This window comes from Miniopterus schreibersii (assembly GCF_964146895.1).
Source record: "Miniopterus schreibersii genome assembly, chromosome: 3".
NCBI lineage: Eukaryota > Metazoa > Chordata > Mammalia > Chiroptera > Miniopteridae > Miniopterus > Miniopterus schreibersii.
This window is the reverse complement of record NC_138103.1, coordinates 84,743,183-84,766,612: the sequence shown is the minus strand read 5'-3', so window position 1 is coordinate 84,766,612 and position 23,430 is coordinate 84,743,183. Positions and strand designations below refer to the sequence as shown.

The 23,430-nt window shown below is 41.5% G+C and overlaps 1 protein-coding gene across 4 annotated transcripts in view; it reads right to left on the bottom strand.

The window, feature by feature from the left end:
• The window catches only part of TRIO (trio Rho guanine nucleotide exchange factor), a gene marked incomplete at its 5' end in the record, with an annotated part of 300,776 nt that overhangs the window by 183,032 nt on the left and 94,314 nt on the right, over positions 1-23,430 (bottom strand). For all 4 annotated transcript variants that reach the window (XM_081131178.1, XM_081131180.1, XM_081131179.1 and 1 more), the window contains 3 exons: positions 2,206-2,398; positions 8,446-8,560; positions 18,127-18,201. In XM_081131178.1, the coding sequence (XP_080987304.1) occupies positions 2,206-2,398; positions 8,446-8,560; positions 18,127-18,201 (383 nt within the window). The remainder of the gene's footprint in view (positions 1-2,205; positions 2,399-8,445; positions 8,561-18,126; positions 18,202-23,430) is intronic.

Genomic DNA, 23,430 nt, shown 5'->3' with positions numbered 1-23,430 from the left:
TCCCAAAAGAGAACTTTGCCGAAGCTTCCTGCTACCCATAATCAAGCTCACGTCTTGTTCATGGGCTCCAAAATGCCTTTGGAGCACCACCTCCCACCGAGGACACTAAATTGTGGGCTGCTTATTGATTGACCAATGCTATTCCAACCAGACCACCCTCATTATTCATCTTTCCTAAACACCACCTCCCATCAAATAACATCTGAGAGGACATGAGTGACTTATTTTTTTAATGTAGAAAATACACAAGGGTTTGCCAGAAAGCTGGCAGAGCTCTTCTCACAAAGGTAAAGACAGAAAATTTCTTCATTGCAAGAATCCACCAGATTCTGAGCAATGCAAGTGGTGTACATAATCTGTACTATGGGACCAAGTTTTAGTCAATTACAAGCTCAACAGGAAATCTTAACCTCACCCTGCTTGTCAAACTTGCTGTAGGATTATAGAAGAATTATGCCTCAAGGAAAGCATGGGAGAGTGGGGAGATTAAATGCAAAGACAAAGGTAAAGGAAGATTATCTGTGGCCTAGAACCAAAAGATAAAAGTGAAAAGGGCTGGCTTAGCCACACCTGTCACCTCCAGCTCAGAGAAACCTGCATCTCCGTGCCGTTTGGTGTAAGAAGCTGCAAAGGCGGCAGAGCTAGAAAGCAGGGCTGCTTCTTACCAAGCACTTTTGCTGCAAGGTGACTATAAGTTCACTCCCGTCTCATTTGTCTGGACTTTTAACAACGTCCATGGAGGCAAACAAGTTCAACAGAAAAACCGGTATAGGTAACCTTAAAGGCCCGAAGGAGAAATCAAATTTAAACTAGCAAAAACTTGTGTGCATTATTTTGCCAAACCATTACTTCTGCTTAAAACACGTATAATTAAATACAACACACTTTAAATTCTGCATCAAGAAAATAGTAAGACCCAATAAATTGGTTCATGTTTCACCTAAATCCCTTGAATGTAGTTTCAAATCAAAACTAAATTCAGTTTTCATTTTGAAAATCAGTACCATGGAAAGAGATTTTAAAATTCAAGCAATACGCATGTGAAACACTTTGGAAAGTGAAATGTAACATAAAGCTTAAGGATGAATACTGGGTGATGTGTTTCATACTATTACTGCTGTTGAGGGGGACCAATGTTTTGCGACCTCAAAATATGCCTTTTGGGATTCTGATTTTAAGCTGATTATTAAAAAATGATAAACTCAGAAAGAACCTTTGACCCTTTACCTGCTTCAGACAGAAAAACCTGCTTAAAGTTAGAGAGCATCACCTTGGCATCACAATATAAACTACAGCTGGCAGACAGGGAAATTTATCAAAGCCTGTTTGTCAGACTCCCCTCTGTGATCCACTGGTTCCTGGGCGGTGCTGCAAGAACTGTTTACTGTGTGTTTGCTCCTTCTCAGCTACCTGGAAATTACCTGCTTCCCCACTGACATCCCAGACCCCCGCCTGCCTCTCCTTTGTCCAGAAGGGCATATAGACCTCCACTGCCCAATGCGTCTTCAGGTCTCACAGTCTCACGACACCCCCACAAGTACATCCCTAATAAATTCTGGACATCTTCTGTTAGTCTGTCTCATGTTAAGTTGATTATGAGACCAGCTGGAAAACTTAGAATAGTGGGAGAAAAATTACTTCTTGCATCCCCACATTGTTTACCTTAAAATACATGAATATATTCACTGAACCCTAATGTTTGGGAAAGTTGCTAGAAGCAGCAATCTATGCAACCAAAAGTCATTGTAATTTATTATTAGAAAATATTCCAATTTTATTACAGAATATGTATGGCATGAACCCAGTTTCAAGCTGGCTGGAACACTTTCTTCCCATAATCTTCTCATTAAACTGCACCAAAGCCCTGTCAGAACCTTGGAAGCTGAAGGAGAAGTGATAGATAAAAGGAAAATAAGTCGATATTTTATACATTGTCTGCAAGACAGTGACCTTACGTACCACTCAAAACCAAGAGAACTGAAACTAAACCCACCTCGGGTAGAAGGATCCACTAGGATAACACTATAAATGAACTAATTTTGTTACTTCATGCAGTAACTAATTTTACATATGTACATAAGATATGGACATATCTTAATATCTGGTTTTAAAAATCTATTATGAGCCTAAAATGATGAGGAAAAAGTCATTTTTCGATAAACCAAATGCATGGTTGGAGCTGGTCTGGCCATACGTGGAAGTTACCTCAAATTCAAATTTAGAGCTGCCAAAATTAGTCCTCTGTTTCTGCCAAAAGTTGTCTGGCTTGATTATCAGTGCAACGTGAATGCAGCAGGGAAAGGACTCCTGCAGGATCTTCAGCAGAGGCTTGATGGAGTCCCACTTGGACCCACGCATGTCCACGATCACCGTGAAGCCTCGCTTGCAGACTTCTTCACTGGAGAGAGAGAAAACACATGCTCAAGCTGCGCAACTCTCACCACCTTTTCTGGGCAGAGTCCCGCCGGGCAACGCTGACTCTGCTTCCTTCCTCCTGATGTACTGGCAGGTGGGAACCAGAAGGGAAGGGGCGGCCGTCCCCCCACAGCCTGGCTGCAGGTCAGCACTGTGGGGGGGTCGGACGGGGCATGGGAGGATATGGAAATCAATTCAGAAGGAGCCCTGGTCTCCCGCTCCCTTGTCATAAAATAGACTCTGGCTATATGTGCCTCCAAGAACGTGCTTCGAAGAATGTGCTTCGAAGAATGTGCCTGGAAACAGAGCTTCAACTTTGAAAACCTTTAAAACTGTCTTTTGTATTCACGGTTTTGCATCCTGTCTCCTCTTTAGGAGAAACAGCTTTTGTGTGTTAACTGATCACACGCTGCCTAGTAACTGTTACAGCAAAGGCCTTGGTGAGCACAAAACGGGACAGACCCCTGGCAGTGTGCACAGAACCAGGTAGAGGTGTCACACTCCCATGAGCAGCAGTCACTCAGGATTCCCCAACCACAGGCGTGAAAATCCCCCCCCAGTGTGATGGCGGCTAAGGTCGGAGCTTTCCAATGTCATACTTTGTTCCCTCTCACTGTCCCAGGACCCCGGTCTATCTCAGAGGTTCTCCACTGTGGCCCCCCAATCAATGGGGCCTGTGGCGCCCTTCTGGCAAAGTCCGGGGGGGTCAATCTATTTTCACAGTAACATTGAGATTATTTGCCGTTTTCACCCAGCTGCACTGACAGTGTAAAACAACAGTGGGAACCCTGCTGGCCCTTAGCACTGAGCAGGACAGAGCAAGGAGTCACCATGTTCCTCCTCTCCACGTGCTCACAGTATGAACAAACCAATCAAAGAGCCTTTTCTCTTATGAGTGACCTTGATGAGGCAACAAAAATTACTGATTTTATTAAATCTCAATCCCTGAGTACATGGTAAATACAAATAATACGCTTCTGTAATAAATAAGCAACAAGGGTGAGTGTCTTTAAAGACAGGTGAAAACCCTAGTCTCACTCAGCTGTGGCTTCACTGTCACACGGCCACCCACTTAAGCACAGCCTTATCCACACTGGCACGTGGTGGACGTAGCACACGCAGCTGATGCTGGCGCAGATGTGAGCCAGGGGATGGCTGCCTGCGAGCTCTTCGGAAACACACCTAAGCCTCATGAGCACCCAATGGAATTTTAGGTTTTCACCCAACATAAATGTACTGGGACTATGGGAAAGGTATTTGACATTTTTCCTGCTTCATGTAATCACCCTGAGAAATTAGTCTAAATTAAAAACCCAGAAAACTAATTGCTATCATTAAGAGATGTTAAAAAGCCAAAAAAAATTTAAAGTCAAAATTAAAATCAATTTCATACACTCTTGCATGAGTTCACTCCTCTTCCCTCTCCCTCTCTTCCCTCCACACGTATACACACACACACACACACACACACACACACACACACACACAGACACACACTTCTTTTCCTTATCTTGATTCGTATCATTGGAGTAACTGATGCCCCAAATTCCACAGATGTAAAGTCCCTAAGACAACTACAGTACATGAGGCTTGTCACAAAAATATTCTGAAAAAGTCTGTGGGGACAGAGCCTGAATAGATGGTGGCTGACACTATAAGGAACTTGCTATTGAAAGCCACAGAGAGAAAGCGGACGGACCTAGCAGCCTAGCTTATCAATGAAATGTGGAGAACTACAGGAATGATCTGATTAACTTCAGAGACCTACTCCTATATGACTATGAACTGGAAAGGAGTTAACACTTGGCTCACACACCTCTCTGGGTGTTAAGTAGGTCCTGGGCCACAATCCAGCCACTACCCAAGGCCTCCTTCACAAATCCTAGAGGCCAACAGGGCTTCCAGAAATGTCTGAAAATCTCCCACGTCCTGAAATGAAGGATCCTCGACCTCCTGGGCTCTAATGGGGTTTGCAGTGTTGCAAGGTCCCATTCTGTAGAAACGTCAGGGCTCCAGGCGCCTGGGCAAGGCCAGCCCGAGCAGGAGGAAGCCTGCCTCCGCGGAGGTATTCTGCTCCAGGCTCCCACGCTCTGCTGCCACACAAACACGGACACTGCAACCCTCACTGTGTGCTGTACTGTTTTATTAGTTGCTGTTTGGTAGACTGCGCTTTAAGCATCAGTCTTCACCATATTGACACAAATTCGCTGGCAGCCTGTCTTTCTCCTCACATAGTCCCACACAGTATGTACATTCAACTACAAAGCCCCTTCACTTGAAAGGGGCTTAAGACAAATCCTGACTAACTCCAAGCTTAACAACAGGACCAAGCCAAAGAAGGAGACAACCAAGAGGTGCCCTGAGCTTGCAGTTTACAGAAGGATTAACTCCTCGCCTTCCTCCACAGGCAAATGTTAGCACCCAGTGAACAGGGCTGGGCTGGGAAAGCGCCTGTCATTGGTCAATCCTTGGTCAATCCACCTGTCTTTACCAACTTCTAAGTCAGTCATTATTAGGAAAATAATGACTTGCAAACCTCCCCGAGCCCAGTTCTGTTCGTGAGCAGCTGAGGAACAAGTGCGGTTGGCAACAGGAGATGGGCTACAGCTATTCCTCCGCCGTAAAGACTTTGTTACCCAGTATTTTACTGGAAAGTGTGACTCATGAAGCAGTTTGGTTGGCAGTTTTATCAAAGAGCCTTGTTTTATCTGTGAGATACGGAAAATTCTGCTAAAACTGAAGTCCCTTCTCAATGCAGGTCTCCGAAGAAGAGAAATTCTACTTTCTTTAGCTCCTAAAGAAAGTCCCTTCTTATATTTAAGTTCATGAATGGATCCATTAAAAGTCTCCACATTATTTCATTAGGGACCAAAGAGAGTGGGAGTGCTTTATCCATTCAGCTACTATAAATCATTTTAATGTTCTAGAACATAATTAGTATAATTCAAGCAATAAGAACAATAAAACTAGAGATGTACCAAGAACGCTGTGATTTTCATCGTGGTGCAGGAATCCCCACTACACCAGTGAGAAGTTCTCCTACACACATGTACTGGAAAGTTTCCTTGCACAGGAATTACATGAAAATCGGTCTACTACTCCTTTTTTTAAAGGAGAGAGAGGGGAATGGAAGGTGACTCAAGTAATAAATTCTCAACTACTCACCTCTCAGATCACATTACTCTGAGGGCCACGTTCTGAGAGACACACAGACAACTTAGAGGCCATGCAGAAGGAAAACAAGACCGTCTGGCTCTAGAACGCGTGTCAAAGGAAAATCACTGAAGGCGAGGAGAAGAGCGAATCGGAAAGATGGAAATTACTGTACTACTTCGCAGGCAGCTACCGCACCTGAGGCACTGCACTGGGCGTGTACGTGAGTACTCTTACTCAATACTTACAAGGATCCAAAGAAGTATAGATTAGCATCACATTTTGTAGATCAGAATATGGATAAAAGTAATTAGTACCTTGTGCCAGGCCACCGTCTGCCTCTGCCCATGCTTTCCAGGATGGCACGTGTCTCCACGTTCCGGAGGGTGCAGCCCTGTGACTGTCTGGCTGAGGAAGAGCCAGAGGCTACCTTCACATCGCAGGAAGTTTCGGGAGTAACAGGCAGGGGAAGAAATCTCATAGGCCCTCAGGACTACTTAAACCACTCTGAGGCTACAAGCAAACCCACCAGTGCCCCCAAATTCACACACCATTAGTTTGCTGATGATCTTTATGGACCTACTGTTGGGCTAAAACAGTGCTCACTAGAGGCAGCACAGCTCCTTTCTGGTCAGTGTGGATCCTGGGTGGGCTCAGAGATGACTCATCCTGCCGCTACTTTATCCATTTGGACCACTATGAAATTTTCCTCCATTATCACCTGGCAAACGCATCACTTATATGTTATTCTCACCTATTAATCAAGGACAAGCAAAGTGGCATTTCCTGTCACTTGAAACTGTAAATAGAAAAGCAAATCTAGGCAAAGAAATGAAGCGACCACACTCAGTAGTCGGACAGTCACCCTATGCACTTAAGTGTTGATGAGCGAAACAATAGAATGTCTAGGATTTGTTATAAAATATTCCAGGAGGAAAATTAGAGAAAAACAAGATTGGCGAAACTTGCTAATTGTTGAAACTAGATGACAGGTATCTGATGTTTGCTACACTATTCTGTCTACTTTCGTGTATGCTCACAAATTTCCAATGACAAGGTGTTGTATTTTTTTTTTAAGTGGGTCACCCAGGTGATCTAAACATACCTGAATCAATTTCTTGATAATATTTATACTCCTTTGTCTGCTTGGAATTCAGGCTGGGGTTTAGCTGTTTTCTAGAGAGCACAGTGCCATATCTTGGAACAGTGAAAACAGTGAGAAGCCCCAAACCACTAGAACTTAATGTGAATGAAATGAAAAGTAATTGTTTCATTTACAATCAGAACAGATTTCAAAACCAGAGAGCACGGTGCCAAAGTTACATACAGCAATTCAATTATATAATTTTTTAAAAAATCACCTGGATGATACCAAATTCAGCTTGTTTTTCATTAAACTATATGCCGACTATCATTTGGCTTGGTAAGACTTTTTCTTACATTGTCCTTTGTATTGCTCTGTTTCTTTTTCCATCGTTAGCATAGTACCAACACATAAGAACTCAGTAAGTGGCAGCTATCAACTATATTGTTATTTAGAAATGACAGTGAGTCGTATATAACTTCTAAAACTCTTTCCAGCTCTTTGCTTTCAAGTGCAGCAGTCCAAGAAAACACCACAGTAAGAGGAAAGGGAAACACTTTCTGTGTAAGTAAGGCACTGTCACTTTGTCAGATGATACAAGGTGACAGTTCTCCCATAAAGGACCCCCAAACAGAAAACCCAACAACTTCCTCAGCAGGTCAGACAGTCGCTTCATCAGCCGCAGCAGGGATGGGTTACAAAAGGGCACAGCTGTCCTCCCTGGTTGGTGCCACAAACCCTGTGCTGGGAGGACCTAGTACATTCACCTCAACCTTTAGATCCCATTATGCTGCTACTGACCCTCTTTTATTATTCTCTGCATAACATGCTCCTTAAAGTTCCTAGCTCCTCTAGCCTGTATTATGGCCGACTTTTTTGTGTTTTTTTACACATCCTAATTTAGTCCCTTAGGAAATGCCCTCCTTTAGCGTATGCCTTTCTGGAATAAAGATTCCCTTTTCTTCAGAGGGAAGCACCCCTCCAACGCTCAACACACAATCATCTCTTGTTCCAGGCATGGCTATATCCTTAGATGATATCACAGTAGTATTCCGTTTTCCAAAAAGTAATCTGGACAATTAAATGGAGATATTAATGGGGGGGGGGTGTCTTTCACTGCTTGTCAGCCAGTGCTGGAGGTAAAACCTCAGAGCAGAAACAAAGACTGTATATTCCTCAAGTACACACACGGGCCGATTCCTCTTTGTTCGTCCCCACTTCAGGTCTGTCTGGAAAATAAAGCTTCACCTGTTCTTGGTGTTCTTCAGCATCCAGGCTAAAAATCTCCCTGACCACCACGAACGGTCTCTCAGACTGAATGGGGGCTCCCAAACCTGAAGTCTTGTCATACTAGTTGGGAAGGATTTTAATGCCCCACCAACTTCATGCTACAAATCAACAGAATATTTGTAAGGAACCACAGCTCGGCATGAAGACAGTGGTATCAGAAACCGCTCTCCCTGGGCGTCCAGGACCCTGCGTCTTGGGATCAGAATCAACAACCACAAGTCGCCTTCATTTCTACCTCAGGCACCATGTCCTACTACCCCAGCCAGTGGGCACCCCAACCCCACCATCACCCACAAAGCTCTTCAAACACGCACCTCTCCTCCCTCACCTAGAAGTGTTGTAAGCATGACAGGATGTCACAACGTGCAAACGAGGAGAAAGAACATAGTTTTAACTTTATGCTACTCTGTCTGCTTGGAATCCAGGCTGAGGTTTAGCTGTTTTCTAGAGAGCATGGTGCCACGGCTCAGAACAGTGAGAAGCCCCAGCCCCCCAGGACTTACCTAGGGATACAGGCTAGATAGGAAATGAGTCTCCTGAGGTCCTCCTGTCGTATTCTGTCATGATTGCTGCGGGCGGGGAACGTTAAGATGGGACCTCCACGCTTATCTCTGCCACCTGAAAAACACACATGTGGAGCACACTCAGACAAAAACAAGAGCGGACAGGACACTAATGTGGCACCGGAAGTCCAACAGTGTCACCCTCCATTCACGAAAAGCTGCACCTCTATCAAATGCAAGGCCAGAAAGGACCGTGCAACAGGGCCAGGCTAGGTCACCCCTCCTGGGCCTCAGCAGAAAAAGTCCTAGCTCTGCACACCACCGGAGGATATCACAGAGGCCTTGTCCTTTCCTTCCAACATGTGTCCTCCTTTCTTCAGTTTTATGTTTGGAGAGAAAAGTTTTCACGCACATTTGCCTTGAACCACCACCCACATCCTCCCACCACCCACCACCCACCATCCCTCTCCTCCTACACGTTGCTCCCCCTCCCCCCATATTCTAAGCTCTCCCTCTGCTATCACCCAAACTGGGATTTAAGTCTTGCAAGGGAAAAAACAAGAATGTTCTTCAAACCTCACGCTCGGGACTTTATGTAATCTGGATCCAGGGTGTCTTCCTTTCTCGAGGGCAGTAGCCAACCCCAGTGGCCAAGTTTTACCAATCTTTCACACAAAGCCACATATACAAAGAAAGGAAGGTGGGCTACTCATGCAAGAATTGTAAAGCAGAACTAAATTAGTCAAGGACTTTGGAAAATTACAACACATACTAAATACAAATCTCAGATGATGACTGGCCTTTGACAGACGGGCAGCCATATTTCTAATTAACATAGACACAATTCTAGTGAAGTCTGCTGGTACCACTGACCATTTTCAGTGAAATTGTCACCTATATTTTATTAAGTCTATCAGGGTTTTCAGGAAAGAATACAGAAGGGAAACTGAGCCTTCCCAGGTGGATCCTCCATTTAGTTTTACAACTCTGGGCATCTCTCTTAGATGTACAGCACTAAGATCTCAAAATTCAAGTCACAATATGCAACTCTTAATTGTTTTATCATCTTAATTACTTACCTCATCTGCACAGGTAAAATCAAAAAGCAAACAAAGAACAACGACAGAAAGCCAGATTGTTTCCTTTTCAAAGGTCAAGAAAGTATCCAGCAGAAGCTATTTTAAAAATACATTTTACCAATATAGGCGTTTACAATTTCCTGGGATGGTTAACATGCTTTCTAAACAGGAATAAAACTTAATTCTGATCATTTAAAACGATCCACATGTACTGTTCAGTCACACAGCCTGGAAAAGTGTTATTTACAATTCCAATAATTCTGGTATTAAACGGGGAATACACTAAATCATAGCTACCAGAACATGCTGTGTGTAGTACCCAGTGGTTGATACACACGTTCTCATTTGATCACCACAATGACCCTATTAAGAGGTTTTATCATTCCAGCCATATAAGTAAAGATACTGAAGCTCAAAGAGCTTCAATAAAGACAAAGGACTCTGCCAGCATGGTCACAGTGGGTCCTTCACCCTGGCAAGAATTTATATAATTTTTCAAACTAGTGGCTTTAGATATTTCTAAAGTAGTAAAAATGTCATAAGGACAACTAAACAATGAGTTCCTGGACTTTTTTATGAATGAAAGAATTCATTCAAAAAAATGAATGAGCCCTGGCTGGTGTGGTTCAGTTGGTTGAGCATTGTCCAATGCACCAAAAGGTCACGGTTCCATTCCCGGTTGGGGCCAAGCCCAGATTGCTAATTAGGTCCCGGGGGGGGGGGGAGGGCAGGAGGCAGCCAATCGATACTTCTCTCTCTCTCTCCTTCTCCCTTCTTCTCTCTCTAAAATCAATAAAAACATTTATTTTAAAGTGAGAAGCAGTTATAATGACTAGATTGTCATTACCAAGTAATCATCTAAAACATCATAGTATTTTTAGGGCAATATCAATGGCTCTGGTTTTTTGGAATACCTCTTGTCTCCAATATAAGACAGGAAACAATTTCAATATTTTAATTCCCCAACACCTTTCATTCTTTTCAAAAAGTAATCAATATCCTTAATCAAAAATATTATAGCTCAACACATTCACTCGACTCTTGGTAAAGAGAATTTCATCTAACATTTTTCTGGACCACTATTCCAAATTTTTTTAAATGCAACATAATGTTGGACTCAGTGGGGAGACGGAACGCCAATGACCTGTGTTCAATTCTCCTTTCTCTAAGGTCATCGTGTCTCTTAATGCAAGCAAGGTAAGCTCTACCATGGTGTAAAAAGTAGAATCCAAACTCTACCCATCAGCAGGTGTCATGCGGGGAGTCAGCAGGCAGGCACACTGCACACGGCCACCTGCTCACTCCAGAGGTGAGAGCTGAACTAAGTGTATGCAGGAGTGTGGGCTGCTGCCCTGGTACTGCTTCATCGTTCAGCTAGAGATCTTCCCCACGCTGGAGTCCCCTGGAACTTACTAGCAGCTCATTCCCCAATCAGGCTCCCGCTCGTGTCCTAAAGAAAGCTTACTGAAACCTATACATGCATTTCAAAGTAAAGGGGGAAATTCAATTTGTCTTTTTTCCTTTTCCCAGAATAGAGCTTCAGAAAACTCTCTAGGGTAGTTTTAAACCTTTATCAAAAATCACTTGTGAAATAAAAATTGCATATTGCATATTCTCTATTTAAATAATTTAAAATTTTGTTTTCACTTGCTAACCTCCCTGCATTGGGGTGTATCTTCCAATCTGGGGTGTGTCACAGTCAGTGACAGGCCAAAATCACCCATCTGCTGACCCCTCCCAGTGAGGTAAAAAAATCAATACAGTAGAATCAATGAAATGTAGTACATGGTCTCTGAGCCCCAAGGAGCTTAAAAGCAATGCCACAGATTCTGTTTAGATTATAGGCCCCAAGATTTAGCTTGTTTGCCAGTGTCACAGAAGTACCCAAATAAAAATACTGTTTGGATTATGAAGCAGAAAAGTTACAACTTTAAAGTTCTTGTTCCTGAACTAATAAATATAATAATAATGCAGCTTATAAAAGCATCATCTACTAGACATAGTAATATGTGTCTGATGTCAACTCACAGCCTCATGGTGAGGCGGGCAGGACAGATGTCAGTCCCATTTTATAGACAGGAAACTCAGCACCTTAGTTTGGACAATAAAAAGAAAAGGGCAGGAAATTCATTTCCTGCACCTACCAACGTCACAGGATGTCTATGTAGGAGAGTTTTACAGTCTCTGGACCTTCCTATGTCTGTAATCAAAAGCCAACAGCTCACGAGGGAGTATCTGCCTAGCCAAATGCGTGTTAGTCAAAAAACAAAAGAAAACAAAGAGCACTGTTTTTTGTTCCTAATGACACTGTTTTATTTTTCAGTACTTATAAAAACCACGTTCTCTCTACTCCTCCTCTCCCCATCTTTTATTTCTGTAAGGCACCTATCAGCTTCTAGTCAACTATATAACTTACACATTTTTTTGTTTGTCAGTCTCCCCAATAAGAATGGAAGCCCTATGAAGGCAGGTACCTTTGTTCATTCAATGACATCAGTCTACATTCTCGATGCCTAGTGAGAGACGGGCAGATAGAAAAGGTGCTCAATAGATGTCTGCTGTATGAATGGAATCTTCTTCTACATTCCACACAGAGTTAATTAAAAATACCTGCCATCAGGTATCGGGAAGTTAAAAATGGGACTGTCTGAACAGTCTGAGTCTTGCTGCTTCTGGTCATTCTGGGCCATGCTGCTCAAGAGACCAAGAGAGAAATGAGTCTCACTGGATTTAAGGAAGTAATTGTATACAGACATTTGTAGCTATAACGTGGGACCTTTTCAGCCTTTTTAATATTGAAATAAACCTCAGTTTATTTATCATCTGTGTTTCCTACAAGAATAAAGACTCTAAGAGGACTCTAGAGTTCTGGAAAGGGCTCTGATAGCAGCTGAATTTCCAGTCAGTCACTAAGGACTCAGACCATACTAGATACTAATAAAAATATACAAGATGAATGGGAGGTACCCCTTCCTTCCCTTTCCACAAAATGCTGAATTCTGCAAAACTGGAACAAGAAGAATTAAAGTAAGTAGTCACAATACTAATAGCAAACCTCTGGGCAATCCAATTCTACCTTACTGCCAATACCTCCACTTGCAAAGGTGAATGTTCACCTTGCCCCAAAAAAGCTATTCTAAAAAAGTAACCCAAGGTCCATTCACAGGCAACTGACTGAATAAACTGTGGAGTACATACACACAGTATAGTCACATACAACTGTAAAAGAAATGACTCTAGATGCACTGCGATATACTCTCTAGAGCACTGTTTAAAGTGAAACAAGAGGGACAGAGAAAATGGTGCATAATAATTACTGTTTATCTAAGGGAAGGGGGTATGAGAATAGATTGATGGATAGACAGAATGCTCTTATTTTAAAAGTATAAGAAATAACCCCAAACTAAAGAAAACAAAACAAAAATATGTTTCCTATGGGGGAATAATGGTACAGGGTGAGAGAGGTAAAGAGAGAAACTAGATTTAACTAGTTTTTTTTAGATTTTAACCTTGGAGTGATGTACACATTTTACTTAATATTGAAGCAGATTAGGTGGCTGTTTTGGTGTTTTTTTAAGCCTTAAAAATAAAGCACAATGAAACAAATGATCCTGAGTTTCAAGTTGGTAGGAACTGGATTCACACAGAGAGGAACTATTTTATGTGACTTTAAAACACACCAATAGTACAGCACATTCCTACTGGTATATGCTCCTGGACAACAAAACAGAAGTCACACTGTGGCACAATAGTATTACAATGTAAATAAGCCATTATGTTCATGAGAGTAGGAACTAAGATTTTTAGCATAAGGAAAAGGAAATACACGGACATAATAAAAGAAAAATAAAATATCTGTAATCCCAAATGTGAATTAAAAATTTTATTTTATTACACTTTTTAAAAGATTTTTAATTGAGTCCAGCTGGCGTGGATCAGTGGTTGAGCATCAACCTATGATGCAGGAGATCACCGTTCAATTCTCAGCCAAGGCACATGCCCAGGTTTCGGGCTTGATCCCCAGAGGGGGGTGGGGGTGTGTGCAGGAGGCAGCCGATAGATGACTCTCATCATTGATGTTTCTATCTCTCTCTCCCTCTCCTTTCCTCTCTGAAATCAATAAAAACATATTTAATGTTTAAAAGGATTTTTAATTGACTTTTTTGAGAGAGAGGAAAGGCGAAGGTAACATCAGTGTTAGAGCAAAACATTGATTAGCTGCTCCTGGGGATCAAGCCCACTACATGGGCATGTGCCCTGACCGGGAATCAAACCGGCTACCTTTCCTTGCTCAGGAGGGTGCCCAGCCAACTGAGCCACAACAGCCAGGGCTAAATTGAAAATTTTAGTATGAAGTTATGACATCTTTCCTCACTGGAAAAAAAAATACACACACACACAATTTCCTAGATGTGTTCACTGAAGAGACAGAAACAATCACCCCAGAGGAGCAGCGAGCTTCCCTAGCACCCAGCACCTTTCCCCACCAGAGGAACCAGGGGAGTTTAGAGAAATGGCTGGCTGGCTGCCCATGTGGAGCAGGAAACAGACAAGTTGGACATGAAACATTTGGTCACAGCAGCGTAGAGAAGCTGAAATACTGTGGTACAAGGACTCAGGAGCCACTCTGAAGAGGCTCCCACTGTCCAAAGATGAGAAAATTTTAACTTCTCCAAGAGAAAAAGAAATGTACAGTGAATTAAAACACATCAAATACATTTAAAATCATGAGTTCAAAATGATACTAAAAAAACCCCTCAACGGGTTTTTTAGTCTAAGATGTCTAATGGTCATCTTTCATTAGTCTGAAAACTGGTAAAGGACAAGAATCAGTCACTTATCCTGGGTTCTCAGGGTAGCCCAGAAACTGATGGTGCGACTCTTCTCCTCATGGAATATCCAAGTTGACAAATGAAGAAGAAAGGATATAGTTAGACCGTCAGCATTTTGCAGCCCTAGTAACATACTAGATCTGCACAATGATCATCAATAAATGCTTCACTAGACTCTCCCTGTAAAACTCCCAGTAGAACTACCCACCACCACCCATGAAGGGTTTCTGCCTTCTTACCTGTAAAACCTAAGCTAAGTCTAATCAAGCCTCGAGACTTAGCTCCTAGTTACAAGCAATACAGGGAAAGGGGAACATGTTAAATGACCACCCAGGGATGCAACCAGCAAAATCTAATAAAATGTAGGAAAATTTACAGGAACACGCCTGGTTTCCTCACCTAATAAACATGAAGGGGTAAGACAGAAATAATGAGGAGGAAGAATCTACAAATTAAGAGAGACATCAGACATACCAACTAGTTGTGATGTGTGTCCTATAGAAAAAAATCACAAGCAGGGAAATGTGAATACTGATTGGCTTTTTATATTAAAAAATTACTACTCATTTTTAGGCCTGTTAATGGAAGTATAGTTTTTTTTAGCCTTATCTTTTACTGAACTAAATATTTATAAATAAAATGACACGATATCTGGAATTGACTTCAAAATTACTCACAGTGAAGGGAGGGAGAGGTAAACAGCAACATAGATGAAACAAGATTACTGACGCATACCATGGGTCCATGAAAAGTCACTACACTATCCTCTCCTGTGAGGGAGGTTGAAACGTTCCATGACAAAAAGTTAAGGGGAAAAGTGTTGGGAATTCTGGTAGTTGTCTGTGAGTTCTTTCAAGGCCCAAACCCTAGTGGCACAGGAACTACACATCACAGGTGAAATTACATATAAGATGTCATAGAGAACAGATATAGATGAGTATATATGTATGTGTAAACACACGCACATTCAATACATAATATATGCTACATTAAATATATATACTAGAAATATATGTAACGTATTATGTATATATATAATAAACATAAACTACACTTGGCGTGCACACACACATACACATCATGAAGTAGAAACCACAGGGCACACTTCTTTCAGTGGCCCTCCTTCTGGCTTCAGGCATGAAGTTAGATATGTCATCTAACCTCATTTAATTCACCCTCTGAATGGAGAAAGTAGTATTTTGCTATCTTACTTAAGTGCAATGAGGATTACTTTTTAGAGTACCTAGAGATGAGACTGAGGATCAGAAATATCTGAGTTCAAGAAAACCTCACTGGTTTTTTAGATCGTGACCTAAAAAGTAGCTCATGGAATCACCGACACTTTGGCCTGCTTTTCAGAAGCCCTGGCTACTCACTTACATTTGATTTACGAAAAGCCACTCATATGGAGAGCTTTTACAAAGGTAGCATAATATCCCCTAATATTTTTAAAAATGGGGTCTTAGCAGAAAATTAGCAGTTGCCAGTGCAAGGGGTGGGAACTTGGGGAACTTGACGGGGGATTCTCTGGGGGTTGATGAAAATGTTCTGGAATTAGACTGTGATGATGGCTGCACAATCTTATAAATCCACTAAAATCCACTGAATTGTACTATAAAAAGGTAGATTTTATGTTCTGTGAATTACTTCTCAACTAAAAAAAAAAAAAAAGGGGGTTCACAGGTTAAGTTTTTTAAAAAGTTAACTCATTCTTTGTAAACCACTCCCCCCAAATTTTATCATACAAATAACCATTTGTTTCTAATTTTATGATTTTTTTTTCCCTTTCCCCTTACTAAGTGAGATATCAGTAATCCTAAGGCAATCAGCAGTCAGTTCACACTAATGCAGCTTGCCAATTCTAGTCATAAATTAGAAAGTACTATAAAATCGTGGTGGCGCCTACTAACTTCACCTCGTTAACACAGCTGGTGAAGTTCCACCACCTCTTATATTTTAAAACAGTTCCATATCAAATTTTTTGCAATGCAAACCTTCCCTCCCCACTAAAGATACCCAGCTTGAATTATGTCTGCAGAATTTAAGGTTTTAGCATAATTCATGACATAATTCTAAAAGATTAATGATTTCATTTCTTCAATTTGTTAAAGGATAGTTTTATTTTTAATAGGAACTTAGATTTTAAAAATGCCATCTAATAATACATTGTGTATTAAATGCCTAAAAAAACAATGAATACAAATCAAAATCACCAATCTTAACCTTCCTCAGTTTTACATGTCCATCTCCAGGGCTTAACAAAAAAAGAAAGTGGAACAACTAGAGGTTTAGGAACAAAAGGGGGGACAGAAGGAACAAGTGGTCTCATCACAGATCCAAACTTTAAAATAAAAGCTGATGAACATGCGGGATCAGGTGTCTGTAAGCCTTTCTTATTGATGCCTCTTATATTTATAAGTAGAGTCTTTTCATTCTATTAACTTTAAAATCCATCTGTAAACTACAAAGTCAGGAGTTCACAAAACTGGCATGAGTCCATATTATGTAGCTTGTCAGGAACTGATTAGAAAACAGCAAAGGCTACTTTTAACAGTGAATTGCAAGCCAAGAGTTGTTTGCCTTTTCATTCTTTAACCATGTGTTCCCATCGATCTGAAGCACCTTCTTGTTTTCATGAACTTTGTATAATCTTCTGCTAACATTCCAAATGCATTATGCATTAGATTTACTTCAGCAAAATCATCAAACAGTGTCTGACAGGGGCCAAAAAATACTGCTAGACAGAAAGCAAGGTAAGAGTAACAAAAATACCATAGGAAACTGCGTCCTAAATATACACCAATCCCATGGGCCAAAAGGACACCCAAACCATATAAAAGCAGCTAGCAGTGTTATAAATTCAAAATAAAGTATTCAAGAGGAGACATCGATCAGCATCATATGTCTGGTTTGGGAAGGATGACCAGTTATCAAGGGAAATACATCCAGGAAGACTGTCTAAAAGCATGTGACCATCCACAGATTTACTTCCTTGTAAAACAGAGCAGAAAAATCTCTCAAACCTTTGCTTTTGTAACAAGTAAACTGGCACCAAAAAGGTGGAATACCCAATAGCTGTTCTGTTTCCCAAGGAGACAATCTCCAAAAACCCCTAAAGCTGACCCTGTATGTGCAGAGGGGAGGGCAGTCAAGTGGCCTAAAGCCTGGAGGACTGGTGCAGACTGTCACCACGCTACAGGAGGGCCAGGTGTCCCAAGCACAGGGTTCTACAGGTAAGTGGAGGACCCAGCTGGTAAAGACCACCAGGGTTTTCACAGTCCATGACAAGGGTTCTAGTAACTCCAGGACCAGAGTGGCCAAGGGAAGAGTCACGGATCCATGGGCGTCCTCACTTCCCCAAAGAGGAGGCAACAAGTAGCTACAAAGTACAAGAAACCAAGGTAAAAAATTCAGGACATGTCGACACACGGTCACATTCCCACCACTTTTGCTGAGATGACAAACTTTTTAAAAAATCAGTTGTTTTACCTAACTGATCAGGGCAAAGGAGCCAAATGTTTGTGACAGCCACAAACATTTGAATCACCAGTGTTACCTGACCTACGCTGTGCCTGCCAGCAGAAGAAAATGCTTTGGGCACTAATTTCTCAGGAAAATACTACAAGAATAAAGCAGTTAAAAATGCACGGAAATACCAGTGCTCCTGTGGGTGTGGCAGGTGAGCTAGTTTAGTATTTCAGACTCTGTGTGATACTATGTCAGAAGTAGTCAGAGGATCAATAAAAGCAGGTCAGAAAGTTAAACTTTACCTGAAAGGTATGCAACTTTTTCCTTTAAAATTGGCAAAACATCCATAGCTTTCATTTCATCGTTTTTTCGAAACCCTGAAATACAGAAGAAAATAAAATTATCAGGTTGCTTGAATGATATTTAATTTTTTAACCATTCTATCCAATGCCAACACAGCAGCTTTCTTTACACCCATTAAACCGACTCTAGAAATATCATCATTTGAAAACATTTTAATTCTGTGAAGGAAAGTCTCTGATCACAGTTATCTTCTATTTTAATTTAATGTCAAGCAATGATTTGCCCACAGACCCGGAGGCTACTGTACGAAGCAGGCTCCTGGCCATTTCTAACAATCAAAATCTGGTCCCAAAAAGACAGGATATAAAATCAGTTCACATCATTTCAAAAATCTTCATTTTAATGTTGTAGATTAATATAAATACTGGCAAATAAAGTAGCAACATTGTTTTTTAAAAACTGCTGTTTTGGCACACTAAAACCCCTAGGGGGAGCCCAACACCTCATCCTATCAGACCAGAGTCAAAAATAAACAGTGGCAGGGAGGAGAGAAGTGATTATAAATAGCTGGGGACTGGCCACAGCTCCCAGTTGGCTCTGTCCTTCCAGGCTTTCTGGGTCATGCCCCCCTGGAGGAATGTCATGTGGTAAGATGGCCCAGTGCCACCTGCTTTAGAGGGTGGCCAAGGCCCTCTTCTCACTTCAAACCAACTCTCCCTACACCCCTCAATACCTTAGAAGGCCAAGTGGAAATCTTGTGGAGAAACATGCACCAGGCAAGCTGGGCCAAGCCAACGTCCATTTAATAAGCAAAAGGAATTCTTGCAGCCCAAACATGTCCAGCCCAGCTCACCAAAGCGAATGCCCACATGGAAGTTTGAGGTAAAAAATGTCCATACTCATGATAGCATAGCCCCAGGATATTTCTCTTGGAGGTCTCTAACAGAGGCCATCTAGGTTCAAGGATGCTGGCCTGCTCATCAAAACTAGTAACTATGGTCACTGACAGAGCACTCTCTAGAAAAAAATAAAAGACTGCTGTCCCATCCCTATTTTCCTGTTTGTTTCTGCCAAAATAGTACAAGAAACGCATCCAAAATGTAAGCTTGGTACCAACCAATGCAAACACAGAGACCGGAAATTAGAAAGTAAACAGATGGAGCTTCCACTTCAGGTCTGTTTGAGGGGCTCTTATTGGACCAGCTCTGCCACAAATTAAATCTACAAAACACAACTCTCTCAAGGCACTGGAGAGTGACCAAAAGCAGAGAGAGACACTTGGGAAAAGGAAATGACATTAGGTGTATTTCCCCTATTAGGGCTTTTAGCCAGAGGACAGGGCCCAGTCTAAGCCACATGGAGCTGCTAATGTTAAGCGAAATAAGACAGGCAGAGAAAGACAAATATCACATGATCTCACTTATATGTGGAATCTAAAGAACATAATAAACTGATGAACAAAACAGATTCAGTGACATGGAAGCATGGATCACACTGACGAATCTCAGAGGGAAGGTGAGGGGGTGAGTGAGTGGGGAGAGATTCCCCAAAGAATCTACATGCATAGATGCATAACCCACGGACACTGACAACAGTGTGGTGAAGGCCTGGGGAGGGGAGTGGATGCACAGGGGAAGAGGTCAATGGGGAAAAAAGGGGACATCTGTAATATTTTGAACAATTAAAAAAAAAGAATCAGAACACAGCTCAGAATGACCTCAGCAGCTGAAATTGAGAGAAGAAACTGTGGAAAGGAGAAAGGGAGGACCCAAATTCAAAGTATAAAATTGGCCCAAATCTCTGTTCCCTGAGCCTCGCATGTGCTGGGCAGGCTCCAAGCAGCCTAAGCTCTAAGCTAAGGATGAAAGACCTGACCAAGGTTTGAGTTGTTGCCCACTGCAAAGGAGACGGAGTTTGTAGCTTGAGTCCAGCCAAAATAGCCTGCTAAAGCAAGCTAGCAAACGACAAACGCAGCACCTCTGGGAGGAATATAACCGAATCCAGTCTCTACAACATTATCATTTCCAGAAGCAAAGAATGACTACATTAATGGTGTGGTTTGATTTTTTTTAAAGTAAACCTTTCCTGTCCATAGAATGTATATACTAACAACCCAGTTTAATGGAATTAACAACAACACTGACAATCACCAGAGACTTTGCTCAAAGTCAGCAGCAAACAAATCTTGAGGACCCTGAGGTCCAGGAGGCTCAGTGGTACCACCTAGCTGGTCATGAAAAGGCTTGATGCAACCCGGACCTCCAGATCACCAGGCCATTTGGCTTTCCAACATACCACGCTCTGTGCTGGCAACCTACCAAGCTTGTAAAACAGTGGCTATTTATAAAAGGCAAGACAAGAGCCAAGAGTTCTGGAATTTCATCCTTAAGGTTCCTTCAAAACTCCTGAATGGATGCAATCTGGTCTCAGCAATTCATTGCCAGTCATTGGGTAATTCACTGAACGTGCCTACGAGATTGATTACCTCCAGTTCCATTTGAGGTTGGCACAGGTGGCAGTAGGGCAAATGCAAAGAGAAATTAGGCACCACCTCGGGCCTCAAGGAGACAAGTTTACATATACCCATAGAAAAGGCATAGTATGAAAAGTTCCATAAGCAGCACAAAATGCTAGGGGACCCAGGCAAATATGGAAGCAGACAAAATTATAGAAATACTAGAAAGAATTAAGCCTTCGCTATAGATCCCAATCTATAGGACTTGAAAAGGATCCCCTTTCTATTACTACCAGATTAAGACAAGGCATGCTTCCTACCATGCCCACAGCTGCCCTGGCCAGGACACAGCACAGCCCTCTGAGAAGTATCACCACAAACTGCAGTCCTGGACTCCCACAGTCCAGAAACAGGAGCCCCACCTATGGGTCCAGCTCCCTTTCACACAACCCTCCACAAGGAGAATGTCCTAATCCCAGTGCTGGTGCCTCAAAAGAGGACTATGTGACTTCTAATAATTACAAAGCATTCCTGACCATTCCTGCTGACTCTCTGAACACACCCATTTATTAATACTCTTGATGGAGTGGATGATGAAAGTTAGAGCTGCCATGTTCCAGGCCACCCCACAGGAAGAATATCGTATCAATGCAAAAAGAAGGCGAAGAAAACAAAACTTAAGAATGAAAATCGCAATTTCCTACATCGTACTATAAGCCACAAACTCATTCCCAGCTGTATTTTCAGCTTCTTAAAACTGTGGTTACATTAGCCTATCAGTTCCTGAATTTCTCCCCTAAATAAAACTCAGTCTTTCTAGGAGGAAATGCTTGTGAATTGATGGCTAAACTGGTATTGAAATGTGTTATACCTGTATTGTGATTTATGCACATGTCCAAACACAGACTAGGATACTAATTCTAAACAGTTTTACCACCATGTTTTTGTTGACTATGTCACAGAAAAAAAGAGATGTTAACTTTATTAAAATTGTCAATTAAAAGTTTTTAAACAGAAAAGAAAATGGGGAAGGGGAAGCAGAAATATAAAACTAACCACACAAAGAAATTGAGTGTGTGGCTATTATGGCTGTCACCTAAACATTAATTTTAATCTCATTTCCATTTTAAAAAACAGACCCAATAAGAAAAAGACTGACAAAACATATATGCATACTAAAGCCAGATTAAATACATCATGTAACTTTCAATTAAAAGCAAGAAGAACTCAGCCATGAAATAGCCTTAAATCAAAAAGGCAGATTCTGTACCATGCCCTGAAGAGCCATTTATGAAAACAGAGTGTAACTATAAAAACGAATTATAAAGAAATGGTTTCTGTGCTATTCCACTGATTCTAGATTACACTACAGAGAAGACAATTCCCACTGTCATCTTTTCTTGTGTGTTAAAGGATTTAGCTGTGGTTCCTAAACTTTAGGAACAAAGGTATGTGCCCAGAGACTATCCCGGGAAGCACACATCTCTCCTCCTACGCTCATGTCAAGGGAAAGGAACAGCAAAAGCCACCTTGGACTGATACTTCTGAGATCACAGATCACATCTTAGTGCCACAGACCAGGAGTCAGCAATAGTTTTACTTCTAAGTGTCACCAAGGGAGTTTGAATATGCCAGTAATAGGTGGAAGGGGGTACCACAAAGAGAATTCTGGTAAAAATTAGAAGAGAAAGGGCAGAAAAAGAAGAGCAACTTGAAAGGTAAATGGCCAAAGTAAGAGGGCATTTAGTTGTATGCATTTCTTGAATTACTGCAGATACCTTTTCCAATTACATAGAACTTACAGTGAAGTGCACAGAAAGATGGATGGTTTTTGTTACAAGTTAAAGAGCATTTTGCTACCTGAGACAAAAAATCCAATGTGAGTTTTCATGAAACGCTAGCTTCAGGGGACAGAGAACACAGCCCAGACTGCTGGCAGCCCACGCTCATCTGTTGGGCCAGAGATGTTTCCTGGGGGCATCCTAAAGGCATGCAACAAGTGCATTTCCAAACCAAGTCTACAGGAATCTGATAGACATATCTACCATTACTCTCAGATCCTGAGATTAATATTTACTGAATACTACTGGGGGAAAAGGGTTTAGGTTAAAAATCACATTTTATCACTGTTAATATAAATGAAAAGATAGTGCTTGGCGATTTTCTTTCCTCTTTCCAGTTCCAAGTCAACACAAATAATACCTTTTCTTAAAACAAATTAATTTGAATATTTAGAGGTTTTAATATAGTCATTAAAAAAAATCTCAACTCCAAGGTTCAGCATGATATTACTTTTTAATTGCCAAAACTGATTCTGTTATCACCTTTTAAATCACTATTTAGTTCAGCAGCATGTCAATCTGAGATAAATTTTGAACTTCTGCTCCCAAATTGCTCATCTTTTTAAAACTGATAAGCATTATGTTGCCCATCAAGAGGTTAGTTTTCCTTGCTCTTCTTTAAATCAGCCTGCTGGCCAGAGGATGGCTGTTTTGTTCCCTGCTGTATCCCAATACTTAGGACAGGGCCAGGCACAGCATGGTCAATAGATATGGATGACTGATTGACTGAATAAACATACTTCCCCAGCTGCTTAGCCCTGAAGCCCCCCTTTCAAGCACCTCAACGTTCCTCAGCACTTTCTATTTTAGGTTGTGAGATAGAAGCTCAGTGTTGCTCAGATGGCCACTCCTATAATATGATTTATAAGAAGGAAAATTAACCTCTCCGCCCTAGGAGGCAATATCTCACAAGTTATCATTCAACAATGGAAAATCTTTTACTGGAATCAATGGTCTGAAACTTCAACTATCTAATACCTCACTGGTCAAATCAATTTCTCATTTTT